Source organism: Musa acuminata, chromosome BXJ1-7 (assembly GCF_036884655.1).
Source record: "Musa acuminata AAA Group cultivar baxijiao chromosome BXJ1-7, Cavendish_Baxijiao_AAA, whole genome shotgun sequence".
NCBI lineage: Eukaryota > Viridiplantae > Streptophyta > Magnoliopsida > Zingiberales > Musaceae > Musa > Musa acuminata.
In genome coordinates, this window is record NC_088333.1 from 11,530,880 (window position 1) to 11,544,667 (window position 13,788).

Genomic DNA, 13,788 nt, shown 5'->3' on the forward strand with positions numbered 1-13,788 from the left:
CGACTAACGATAGATTAATGCATAAATAAAGGGTAAAAAATTTAGATTAAAATAAATAAATAAAGATGAAAAAAATTAAAATATGATATATTTTTTATTATTTCAAAAAATTATATTCTTATCTTCTAGCTAATATAAATATGTGTTTTTGGATCAATCCAAAGTATTGTATATTGGAGATACTTCTAGTTTCCTCTAGTAAATATAAGAGAAAAAAAAAAACAAGCATCCAAGTAAATATTCTTGATCAATTTTTTTCTATCTTCAAAGGTGAAAATTATCAATTTAAGACTATTAAAATAAAAACTAATCATTCCATAAGGATTGTGAAATTTGATAGAGAATGGTTTTATTGAGTATGATATATAAAATCCTAAAATTACTAGAGATCAAAAAGATTAAATGAATGAAATATGCAGAAGTACACAAGAGCTCTCAACATGCTATAATAAACAATAGATGAGTATCTATTTTCCCGAATCATAATCACATCAACATCAACAAAAAAATTAAAAAATATTAAAAAAATATGTTTGAAAGCACAAATTAGGTAAATATTTCAAAGCTTCAAATTTGAATTTGAAATTCATCATAACTTTAAGTTATAACTATTTTGAATTAAGGAGGTGTGATAAGATTAAATCAAATGGTCAGAATTAGAAAAAATAAAAGATAAAAGTTTATATTATAATAAATAAATGAGGGTAAAAAGATTTATTGAGATATGGTGAATTTTTTCATTGTTTAAAAAAACTTATACTCTATCTTTGTTTAATATAAATAGATGTTCTTGGATCAATCTAAAACATTGTAGCTTGGAAGTAAGTACTATTAGTTTCTTCTACTATTTTCTTCGTCTTATTTGTGTCTCTTTGTTGTAGCATATAGAAGACTCTTGTATCTTTATGCATATTTTAATTTATTTAATATTTTTAATCTTCAATAATAGTAGAATTCTGTAGATCATGCTAAACAAAACTATTATATATCAAATTTCATAATCCTTATGAAATAAATAGAGTTTTTCTTTTAACAGTCTAAAATTGATAATTTTCATTGTAGGAAGAAGTTGATTAAAAATATTTACCCTAATGCTTGCTATCTTTTCCTTTTTTTTGTTGGATCTACTAATTTTTCTTTCTTTTTTAATCGATATACTCTTGGAACAGGCTCTAATGCTATACCTATTTTGGATTGATATAAGGATATCTATTTATATTAGATAAAAGATAAAGTATAAATTTTTTTAAACAATGAAAAAAATCACTGTATCCTAATAAATCTCTTCACCCTTATTTATTCATTTTAATCTAAATTTTAATTTTAATTTTTTTTTATTTTATCCTACTTATCTAAATTAATCTCCTCACGGAATGCATCAATAGCACTCGTTAACAGCACATCCTCGATGCAAGCCCAAACCTCTGACACGAATTCACGCGGAATGTCACCGATGACGGCGACTTCTTCTTCAGCAGGGTCAAGAAAGTGGCAAGCGGGAAGAAGTTGGGAAGACCGATCCCCCAAGCCTCCTCCTCCAAAACGGCAATTTCATCCGTCAAGAAGCTGTCAACAACAGTTAGCAACTCGAATTAAGATGTTGGGAGTAACTGATGAGCTTCTCAGCCATTCGTGCTGGACATGTCAGTGTCGTCAGGAAACTCATCGTCGTCGCCGCGAAGGAGCACCTTCCTGAGTGATTACTTAGAGATGCTTACAATTCGTATCAAAGCTCGAATTCAATCGACCACGCCCGAGAGATTCTGTGGCATCTGGCCTAGCGCCGCCTCGTTGCGTTCCAGGTTGTCGTTGATCTTCTTGACGATATCCGGCAAGTTCTTTGCGATGCTCGCCGTCTGCATCTCCATCAGCTTACGAGCGAGGACGTGAACGCCGACGACGGACTTGCAGATCCTGCAAAGCACAGGGCGTTCTTGGAAGAGCTTCATCCCCTCCTATCGATGACAAGTCTTTTGCAGCATTATCGACATCACATGTACATGTGTTATGGACTGGATCAACGAAGCGATGACCCATTCAAACCATGGCTTCGTGCACAGGTCTTTGAATCGACATGTTTCTGTCAGCAATGACGATACGCTCGGATGCAGTCAAGGCATGAACCCATCACAGTGAAAGGGTCTTCGGCACTAAACTAGTGCTCCATTGCTTTCCAAGCCAAGTGGCGGTGTTGGTGACATTGATGGAAGCTTTTTGGCTTCCATGAGTTTGACTCGGCCGGTCTCCCGATTCTTGCTCAGTTGCGACAAGTGAGTGTTCATCATCAGCTTGCACGCCATGTGATGATGAGGGTGGCAAGTCATTGTTTATGTTTTGTAGAACATGTAAAGTTGCGAGAGGCCATGGTCGAATATTTTTGACCACACAAGTAAGACATTTAGACGGCCAAGTATGTTCACTTGCCTCTCACAAGTCTAAAGTAAGCATCATATAGTATATAAAGTTGGATTCTTTTGTTTAATGTCCTGTTGCAAAGCTGACTGTGAAACCTTATATGATACAAACAAGTTGCTAAAGCTAGTATTATATAAGCCTTTTTAGGATCATCGATTACCCAATCGAAAGCTAATACATATGACATCATAGATCAGAAAAGATATTTATGGAATATTTTATATCATGCATTGGAAATAATATGTAATATGCATAAATAAGTAGATCACTGCATCAGCTTGCCTCGTGATTGGTTTCGTGGAATTCGATGGCAGAAATCATGAGGGAGTTATTTCCCAGAGAAGGAAACAATGATGACGAATAATTAGATCCAAAGAAGAATAGAGTTCAATCATGTTGTTGTTGTTTGGTTGGATAAGGATGCTGAAATGCCACCAGTCAAATTGCATCGCTGCTGTCTTCTTCTTTGCGTTGCTTTCTCTAAGCTCGGAAGGACAGCATCCTCCACCCCCACCCTTGCAAGCAAAGCATATGATCTTTTTGCTGCACGCTCCAATCAACGATAAATCATTAGGCCTTCTAGATTTCAGAATCTCGTGTCCTTGTTGTGTGGTTGGCGTCCACTTATTAGACATCTTAATCAGAGTCATTAGGAGAGGAACACGGAATAATTGTTCTTCTCAGCTACTGTATTTGTATTAAATATTTAGAATTGAATATATGAATATTAAAATCAATATAGAGCAGTATCGAGGATTGGTGAGACAATATGTAGCTCATGATGATGATATAACTAATTAGATTGTGGCTCATATCGGTATTTTTTTTTTCTTTATTAATATACTCTACATTGATAATTATAAATTCATTCTAGTTGTTTTATTAGAATACTAACTCAAAAATATCAACCTATATGGTACAAAAATGTCAATCACATAAGACTAAGTTACCGAGTATGCATCGGACACTTCCTCATTTCGCTGTCAGGTAGACTTGATGTGGTTGCACCGAACTGATCACAAACTGTGTGGAATTTAGTGTAAAGGCGACAATGGACCTCATCAATTATCAATTGTCTATCATACATGGAAAATTACCTTCCTTCTCGAACACTTCGATTCCCATCGGCACACAAATCCATTTCTTATATGTTGTTTGACTCACGTGCCATTTTCAATGTCACAGCCCAACACGATCTAATCGCTCTTTTTTGGGGCCATGTGTCAGAATCTGTATCGCCGGCACCGAAACGATAGCATCCAAAACAATTGTAGTGGGCAGATAAGGTGAGGCCACATTGAGCCGAGCACAGTGACCGGGGCACCACATCCACCGCACACGTGGATGGCAGCGGGCCCCCTCCGACGGCCGCCGAGTTTGAACTTTGAGCAAATCCCGTTCACACCCATTCCGTCACCGCACGCAGACCCACCCCCTTTTAGTACCCGTGGAATTGGGTCAATTCGGGTCCGCTGGTGCCTGGCTTTTCGCGCATTGAATGACCGGGCCCCACCTGCTTTGGCCACACCCGTGCGTGTGAATGGTGGAGAGTGCCCCCCACAACCATGATTTGTAAAAGGCTGCCACGCCACCACTCGAGTGCGATAAGTCTTGCCACTAATAATGACATGCACTAATCCTTGAAATCTTTGACCGATAACATCAAGCGTGCTTGTCTATGCCATATATATTTATCTTCATCTTAGTGATCTAACCTAAGCCCCTCCCAACATGAGTTGGGTCCATTCGTGGGTGCAGTCGTAACCCGAGTCGGGTGATCGAGGACGCTGCCACCATGAGGGGACAGATCCCCACTGAGAACATTGACTTCTCACTACCGAACTTTGGATCTCCGGTGACTGTTTTGTGTCTTTCTTTTCGTCTTTCTCGAGGTCACATGAGGTTCGACAGGAACGTCTCTCGAGTCCGCCGACCCATCGAATCCGACCCGAAATGGAGCCTCAAATCCATTTGATGTGGTGGTCGATTGACCCGAACCGAACCCGTTCTTGAGTAGATCGCGATCAGATGTCCCGCCGTATTAATTAGAGTCGATTTCTGCTGCGGTAGCTTAACCAGCATCGGCTTTCACGTTAGAAAAGGAAGAGCAGGCCCCGGATTAGGAAAAGTTGATCGTGACGACCACCAGATCGCGACCCAAAGCTCGGTTCTTCCCCCAGCACACAGAGACGAGGCCATTAAAATAAGAACCGGGAAATGATTCTTCACGCTCACTCATGCAACCAGTGCCCACCTCCCACCCACCTACATCTCTCTCTCCTCCCCTTCCCCGATGGTGCTTCCCTCCTTCCCCTCTTCTTCACCTTCCACACCTTGAAACTTCATGAACCAAGCAGCAGCGGTAACAACGAGTCACATGTGATTGCATTACGATGAGGCTGCTTCCACCGGTCACTGTTGTTCTTGCTGTTGTTTGCTTCTATGGCCTGCAGCTCGCCTGCTCGCTGAACCAAGAAGGACTATACCTGTTGGAGGCCAGGCGCGGCCTGGTCGACCGCTCCGACGCCCTCTCCAGCTGGGACGCCCGCGACGCGACCCCCTGCGCCTGGAAAGGCGTCACCTGCTCTTCCGCCGACCCACCCGTCGTCACCGCCGTCAACCTCAGCGGCCTCGACCTCGAGGGCCCCTTCCCTTCCTCCCTCTGCCGCCTTCCAAGCCTCACTTTCCTCTCCCTGTCATCGAACTACATCAACTCCTCCCTCACCGACGCCGACATCGCCGGCTGCGTCGCGCTGTCCGACCTCGACCTCTCGCAGAACAACCTCGTCGGCCTGCTTCCCGACGCCCTCGCGGCGCTGCCCCGCCTGACTCACCTCGTCATCACCGGCAACAACTTCTCCGGCGCCATTCCGCCCTCGTTTGGCCACTTCCTTCGCATCGAGACGCTGTCGCTGGTGTCCAATCTGCTCACCTCCACCATTCCTTCCTTCCTCGGCAATCTCACCACGCTCCGCGAGCTCAACCTGGGGTACAACCCCTTTGATGCTGGGCCGATACCGGAGTCACTCGGGAACCTATCCTCGCTGACGAACTTCTTCCTCCCCGGCTGCAACCTCGTCGGCGAGATACCGCCGTCGCTCGGCCGGCTCTCGCGGCTCACCAACCTGGACCTCTCCACCAACCACCTACATGGCAGCATCCCGCAGTTCGTCACCCATCTCTCGAGCGTCGTACAGATCGAGTTGTACAAAAACTCGCTCTCCGGCCGCGTCCCGGCTGGGCTCGGCAAGCTCCCCAACTTGCGCCGCTTCGACTTCTCCCTTAACCGACTCGAAGGGTCGCTTCCTGATGACATCTTCGACGCGCCGCTGCTTGAGAGCGTGCATCTCTACTCGAATCAGCTGAGTGGCGGCATCCCTGCCGGCGTCGCCCGCTCCAAGAACCTGGTTGATCTCCGGCTGTTCATGAACCAACTCACTGGCTCCGTCCCTCCAGATCTCGGCAAGAATTCTCCGTTGGTGAATCTCGATTTGTCGGAGAATTTGCTTTCTGGCGAGATCCCTGCGAGCATCTGTGACCGCGGCGCTTTGCAGCAGCTGCTCCTGATCGACAACTCCTTCTCTGGCAGGCTGCCCGACGGCCTTGGGAGGTGCCGGACTCTCGTCCGAGTCCGGCTCTCGCGCAACAAACTCAGCGGCCCGGTGCCGAGCGGGCTTTGGGGTCTGCCGCACGTTTCACTCCTTGATCTGAACAATAACGCCTTCTCCGGTGGGATCTCCCCGGTCATCTCGAGTGCCGCCAATCTCTCGAAGCTCCTCATCGACGACAACCAGTTCTCCGGCAGCATCCCATCAGAAATGGGAGTTTTGTCGAAGCTGTATGAATTCTCCGCCGCCAACAACCGGCTGACGGGGCCGCTCCCTGCGTCGCTCGGCAACTTAGCAGAGCTCGGCCAGCTCAGCCTCCATGACAATTCCCTCTCTGGCGAGCTGCTCCGTGGGATCCAGTCCTGGAAGAAGCTCAGCGAGCTCAATCTCGCCAACAATGGATTCACAGGTGGAATTCCTCCGGAGCTTGGCTCTCTCCCGGTACTCAACTACCTCGATCTTTCCGGCAACAGCCTCACTGGCGAGATCCCCATACAACTGCAGAACCTGAAGCTGAACCAGTTCAACTTATCCAATAACGAGCTCTCGGGTGCTATTCCGCCTATGTTCGCGAGGGAGGCCTACCGCAGTAGCTTCTTGGGCAATCCGGGCCTCTGTGGAGACATCCCTGGGCTATGCCCTGTCTCAGGAGGAAGTGCCAGGGGTGGCCATGGGTTCGCTTGGTTGCTTCGGGCGATCTTTCTGCTTGCCGGATTTGTCTTCATCGTTGGCATGGCGTGGTTCTACTGGAGGTACAAGCAATATAAGAAAGCCATTGATAAGTCGAAGTGGACGCTGAGGTCGTTCCACAAATTAGGATTCAGCGAGTATGAAATCCTGGACAGCCTCGAGGAAGACAGTGTGATCGGCAGCGGCGCCTCAGGAAAGGTCTACAAGGTCGGGCTCAGCAATGGAGAGACAGTTGCAGTGAAGAAGCTGTGGGGAACATCGGAGAAAGATGTTGAGCATATGGATCAGGTTGTAGATGATGCCTTTGAAGCAGAGGTAGCGACGTTGGGGAAGATTAGGCATAAGAATATCGTGAAGCTTTGGTGCTGTTGCAGTCACAAGGATCGTAAGCTTCTGGTTTATGAATATATGCCTAATGGCAGCTTGGGGGACTTGCTGCATAGCAGTAAAGGAGGGCTTCTGGACTGGCCTACGAGGCTCAAGATCGCCATGGATGCCGCAGAGGGTCTCTCTTATCTGCACCATGACTGTGTGCCACCGATCGTGCACAGAGATGTTAAGTCCAACAACATCCTCTTGGATGGAGAATTCGGGGCTAAGGTATCCGATTTCGGGGTTGCCAAAGCTGTCGAGGTGATCGGGAAGGGGCCTAAATCGATGTCGGTCATCGCAGGTTCTTGTGGATACATAGCCCCAGGTCTGTCAAACACCAAGCTTCTTTTAACTGGCCTCTATTTCGGTGATGATTGTTTGCTCTTACCTTGTTTTAACATTTATATGTCTTATTTCCGATTCTTAATTCTAATGATTCTTGATTCTAATCCTCACGAGATCTTTGGCAACCTTAGGATATGAACATCTGGTCTTCTCTTCTCTTGCTCATGCAATAGTTGCTTGCACATGTTAAATTGCAACTGAGATGATCACCTACCTTTTAAGTTACATGAAGTTGATTAATTGTGTTTGCAAGCTTATGATACTTGCCCTACTTCTCATTAAACTCTTGGGTGGCTAAATTGTTGATTTTTTTTTGTGATATCTATTCGACTACTTTAGAATTTTGTATACTGTTATTAAGCTATAGATGTGTTTTCATCTTGTATAGCCTAAGGTTAGAATTATAGTAAAAAGGATTAGTCTATTATGTCTTTTCGTCGGATTTGCATAATCTCACTATGTAATGATACTAATTTTGTTGTCCCTGTTTGATTATCTTGATACATCTAATGACTAGGTCTTGTTATAACACTTAATGTTGTTCATAATTCGAGACCAATCTTTCTTAGTTTGATGTGTTCTCTCTTTGCCCGAAAGATCGCATACGAGCCTAAGAGATCATTAGAGCCTACGATAACACTGTTCTTGACCAGCTTCTATTCATATTTCAGTCCAATTCAATGCTTAAATTGAAGTTGTAGATTCACTGAATGACTTCCAACGTACTGCAGAGTATGCATACACTCTTCGGGTGAACGAGAAGAGCGACATATATAGCTTCGGAGTGGTAATTCTAGAGCTCGTAACAGGGAAGCTCCCCGTCGATCCTGAGTATGGAGAGAAAGACCTGGTGAAGTGGGTATCTGTCGCAATGGAACAGAAGGGCGTGGAGCAAGTGATCGACCCCAAGCTCGATACCTCCCACAAGGAGGAAATCAGCAATGTCCTCGACATCGGTCTTCTTTGTGCCAGCTCCCTCCCCATTAATCGTCCATCGATGAGAAGAGTAGTGAAGATGCTGCGAGAAGTAAGCATGCAAAACAAGCCCAAGACTCCGAAGAAGGATGGGAAGCTGTCTCCTTACTACTATGAAGACCCTTCTAATCAAGGGAGCACCGTATGAAGATGGCCTTTCTCCCGTTGCGCCGGAAGCTAATGGCAAACACAAGTCTAATTCGATATCGATTTGCAACTTTAGACAGAGTAGCTCACAAGGCCTGAAGACAGTAGTGTAGATCTACTGGCTTATTCCTGGCAGAGTATTCCCTCGCTTACACACATTTATTGGACTTCTATATGGGTAATGGGGGTGTTCTTGAGCAATTAGCTTAAGTATTTTATGTCAGTAATGACTGGTCTTTTTTCCTATTTGCTGGTGGCCAAGCAGTGTACCATCAATAGTTACTAATATGTTGTTATGCTTCTCTTTTTGGATCATTGGATGTGCGTGACCAGTAGCAGAAATATGCCATTGATTGAGAAGTATATATATATATATATATATATATATATGAAACACCGCGAAATCAAACCTCCTGTGTCCGCGGCTACCTTGTTCTTCGCGTCCTTTCCCTTTTTTCTCGTCATCGGCCTCCGGTGAAGGAAAACCCTCTTCCAATGCAGTTCTTCTCCTTCCACTACATTAATTACCTTTCTATTTGTCGGCCGCTCGGTGGCGGTCATTGTCGTTCTTCGTCCGGTCATTATGACGCCGCGCAATCCCTTTTCTTTACTTCCCTCCCTTCTCTTTTGTTGCCTTCCTGGTTCCGAAACGAAAATTTCAAGCAGGAATCCCCCGACCTGCCTTTCTCGCGTGCATCCCCTCTTCATCCTATTTGCCTTTCCCGTCTCCTCCTCCCTGGTCCTGGGGTTTCTTGCTTCTTGTTGGTCGAGGGTTTGACGTAAGGGATGGATCCCGGGGAAGGAAACGGCGAGAAGAGGGCGCTCGACGGGGAAGATCTTGTCTCGAACAAGAAGCTGAGGAAGAACCGTTTCCATGTGCGGGTCCTCCATGATGCCTTCTATGGTTCGTGAGATCTGAATATTTATTGTGCATCTCGAGTGGTGGGTCTTCGATCGGTTTGTCTTCGATGCGAATTCTTGGTTGGGATTTCAGTTAGTGGAACGGTGTTATTCTCTTTCTTGTGCATCTTGATGGGTGGGTTTCGAATTTGGATCTGTTTGTGTCTTAATACGAATTCTTGGTCAGGGGCACAGCACCCGTCTGCTGCGAAGAAGGCGGAGCTTGCTGACCAGACCGGGCTCACGCTCGAACAGATGCAGGTGTGGTTTGCCATTAGGAGGGCCTACGATAGCTGCAGACCGTGGCAGAGGAAACCCTCGGATGAGAATTCCATTGATGATCCAATGAAAGGTGCGATTGTCCTTTCTTTGCCTGCCCCCATGATGGTAAGTCGAGATGGTTGCCGGTAAGGCCACCGTAGGTGATTGGTCGTTGACCGCTTCAACAAGTGGGACACAGTCGCCTCCTCCATCAGATGACATGCAAGGTAATACCATAATTACAATCTTTGGAGCAAATATATCCACTCTTTAGTCTTACTTGCAAAGGGTTACAATAAGTATTTGGAGTTACATAAATATAATCTGTGGCACAATTGCAGCATTTTGTTTTTCTATTAAAATCAACGGAACTCAGTTGGGAAAGATCCACAATATTTGGAAGTTGCATCTTGTTTTTCTATTGTTTTAGCAATTTCTTTGAACTCTTCTTGCATAGTCATCTATTTTGATTGCAATAGGTCTAATACATATTTCTGTGTAGTAGTGTCTTGAAAAATAGTAGAAAATCCTGCATGTATCATGATGTGTACTGCTTGCTCCATTTTCTGTTTGATGAAAGTGCATTATTCTCAGATCAGGATGTGATGAGGTTAATATGACACATGATCTATTACACTATAAAAGCTGGGTATTCTGAGCTCTATATGTGATTGCAGACACAAGAATTATTTCTTCCTCAGCTTTTCCACTTTCTGATCTGTTCAGGAACAGAAATTAAGCCTTTGGTACATATTAGTCATGCATTTGAATCTAATTTGACATTAACAACTTTGAGATTGGTGTCAGGATCTGCTAGCGGTGATATGAATGAGGTCACTCGGATTGGATGGAGAATCAAAATTAGCCAAGAATTATTTGTAAATAAATAATAGCACGTTCTTGGGAAAGACTCATATTAGAACCTCAAAGTTAGATTGTTCTGCCTGGAATTTAAGCAATGATATTCTTATTTTAGATGTGGAATTTTGAATGGTTTTCTTAACTGAACCCAGGAGTAGGATTTGGTTAGATGAAAGAGTTGGAGTTCCATGTGAGTTCGAGTTCAGAGTAGGAATAGGTTTTAGATTCAGGGCTGGAATCAGTCACCTCTTCTAATTTTACTATGGCTGGAATCAGTCTACTCAAATGTGTTAGGCCATGGTGATTGGCACCTTTGTGGTAGCAAGAAATTGAAGTAAAACAAATCTATAATTGCTAGCTCTGAATTTTACTATATGCCTCTTGAGTATCAGTGCATTTTCTTTAAGAATATATTGTTAATTATCTATATTTAGAAGAGAGATGTAATGTCTGATCAAGATGAAAGAAATTGTTAGTATTAAAATAATTAATGGAAAAACAATAAACTTATCCTTGAATTTCCTGTATGAAAATAATTAAGTAGCAAACTCTTTCCTTGTCATTAATTAAACCAATCCTTGAACCTGCTTCTTTTCTCAAATCTGATCCAATTGACACATTATTTTGGTGAAGAATTTTTAAACATGATTCGGAGGCTGTAAGTACAAGCATTGATCATAGGACTTGTTTGTTCTCGATGATTTACATGAGTATTGTGCACCTATGATTTTGTGGTATTCTACGTATTGCAATATCACGTTTTTTGATAACTTACGGTCCATGGAATAAATAAAATTGTGCATTAATTGATTAGAAACCTGAATACATGATATCGAAGATTAGACATTAGAGAAAATTTCATTTGGTAATCCTTGGTCATTTAAAGTTGCTCTAACTAAAGGGTTGAGGGTGAACACAAGGTTCGGACCTTTGATTGTGATTGCACTTTATCATTTCAAACAGTGGCTCACATAGTAAATGAGTTTGTTGACACAAGGGATCCGGCTTCATCACCAAAAAAGAATCCTGAAACAAAAATTTAATTAAAGGATATAATATGCCCTTTTTTTTTGGCATCCCATGTGTCTTAAAGCTTCCCCCGATCATACCAATGTAATCAATGTTATAATCTTTTTCTTGCATGGCCTTCTTTGAGTGATTTTCCGAGAACTTCTCTGTGTTGTTTACATCATCTATTAGTGCAAGGGAGCTATTATATCGAAGAAAACCTTGCTCGAACATGATTATGTTTTATGCCAAATGTGTACAAATAAAAGTAGGCAGTGCAAAATTCATGAATTACTCATATTTTCATGAGTATTTTAGTCCAATAATAATAAATTGTTTGTGTTTTATCCTTTGTAGATTCTGCACTGTAGGAATCTTCATACTGTTTCTTTTTTTTTAGGGTTCTTGAAAAGACCACTTTAATGACCACCGAAGTGAAATATAACAAGGAGGTCTGTATGATCTGGTCTAGGTAGAGTTCTCGAGGAACATTTGCCATAAGCTGTTCAACATACACAAAAAATTCCTGATCTATTATATTGTCAGTTAACAGTTAAACATATTGTCATTTATGAGTAATATATATATATCCAAGTAAAGGCAGGTTCTGGAATAAAAAGGAGTTAGCATGTAACTTTCTTGTTTCAGAAAAATCAGTTTGCTGTCTTTTATTTGCTACCATATGTTAATTTTAGTACATTCTAAATAAGCAGAGGAAATAAGAAATTTGTTCTCTTTTCAACTTGATTACTATGGGTGTCATGAAATTTAAGGAGTTGCACTTCAAATCTAAGAGAAGTAGGAATGTCTTGCTGGGACTTCCATGCAGTGCAGTTATTTATCTAGGTAGGTCTGACTAGATACATGTAACATATGACCTTGCTATGTTGATTAACTTAATTACACATTAAGAAAGATACTAGTTGTTCATTGTAAGTTGATGATAAACCTCAACCTCTAAAGTTCAACTTGGATTATCTAGTGGCACAAATACAAAATTTATAACAAACAGAGCTTTTTATTACCGTCAGTTTGATGTATTCTGATGATTATTAATAATCATGCCAAATCGCTCCATGTTTTAGTTAAGTGTGCTACAGATACTTGCTTAAAAAAAAATGATGTCCAAAAGCTTTTATAGAGTTACTTCTTTTCTTCCATATGTCAGACTAGCTTCCCTTGCACCAGCCAGAGATGCTTACAAATACGTGACAAAAGCTCTTTTTTGCCTATCATTCTTTCTCATGCACGTATACTCAGAAAATTTTTCCTTCTGTTAAACCTGCATCGGGATCCATAGACTACCTATGAGATCTTTTTATGTTTTTTTTTTTTTGTTTTTTTTTTTTTTTGTATATCAGGTCAACCATGTATGGACCTCGATTTTCTCCCAGTTCTAAGCTGACATTTTTCTAACAGTGTTGGTGACATCACTTTTGTTATATATTCTACTTGTCTTTTAACAGTGTTGTTGACATCACTTTTCTTAATATATAACAGGTTTTTGTTTTACGACAATAGCTGATAGAGAACTAATCTTATTTATCTCCCATTCAAATAAATTTGAGTAGTTTAGAGATTATTTTGTGTATCATAAGTTGTGGCAACATACTGAATAATTCTGATCTAGTTTTCTCCTTTACTTAAGGAAAAAAATAAAAAAAAATAAATTATGATTATGATTGAAGATTTTAAATTCTGATGAAAAATTTTATAAAGATTGATTTTTATGAAGATGGAAGTATATCAATTAAGATTATTATTTCTTCGGAAAGATTATATCATATATTTTGATTTAATTATATTTTTTATTTTTATATTGTAATTGGTTTGATTAATTTTTTTTTTACATACTTTAACTTATAAAAAGGAGGAAGAACATTGTAATGCAAAATCAATAAAAAATAATCAACGAGATGAGTTTTGTTTTGAGTGTGAATAGTACGAGTCAATATTTATTTTCTAATGATATGATTATGTCGTTTACGTTCGAGAGTAATTGTCAACCGGAGTTTTTGACGTTTTCCTGCAGTCTATCTTGTAACGTAAAGGTCTGTGATGTGACTGACAGAGAATGGCTTCTTTGCTTCAGGTGGGAGTTGGGCCAATAGCCTCGTCATACTTTCTACCGTCTAATAAACAAAAAGAATACGTTTCAAGTTGGGTATTGTAAACTCGAGAGGGAAGCATGATTGTGACCTCGAAC

The 13,788-nt window shown here is 41.7% G+C and overlaps 1 protein-coding gene across 1 annotated transcript; it reads left to right on the top strand.

Annotated features, from left to right (window-relative positions):
- The first annotated feature begins 4,630 nt into the window (after positions 1 to 4,630).
- Positions 4,631 to 8,867, top strand: LOC135678826 (receptor-like protein kinase HSL1). The gene is made up of 2 exons (XM_065192019.1): positions 4,631 to 7,410; positions 8,162 to 8,867. Exons 1-2 carry the CDS (start codon positions 4,809 to 4,811, stop codon positions 8,551 to 8,553), a joined length of 2,994 nt encoding a protein of 997 aa, XP_065048091.1. The 5' UTR covers positions 4,631 to 4,808; the 3' UTR covers positions 8,554 to 8,867.
- The last annotated feature ends 4,921 nt before the right edge of the window (positions 8,868 to 13,788 follow it).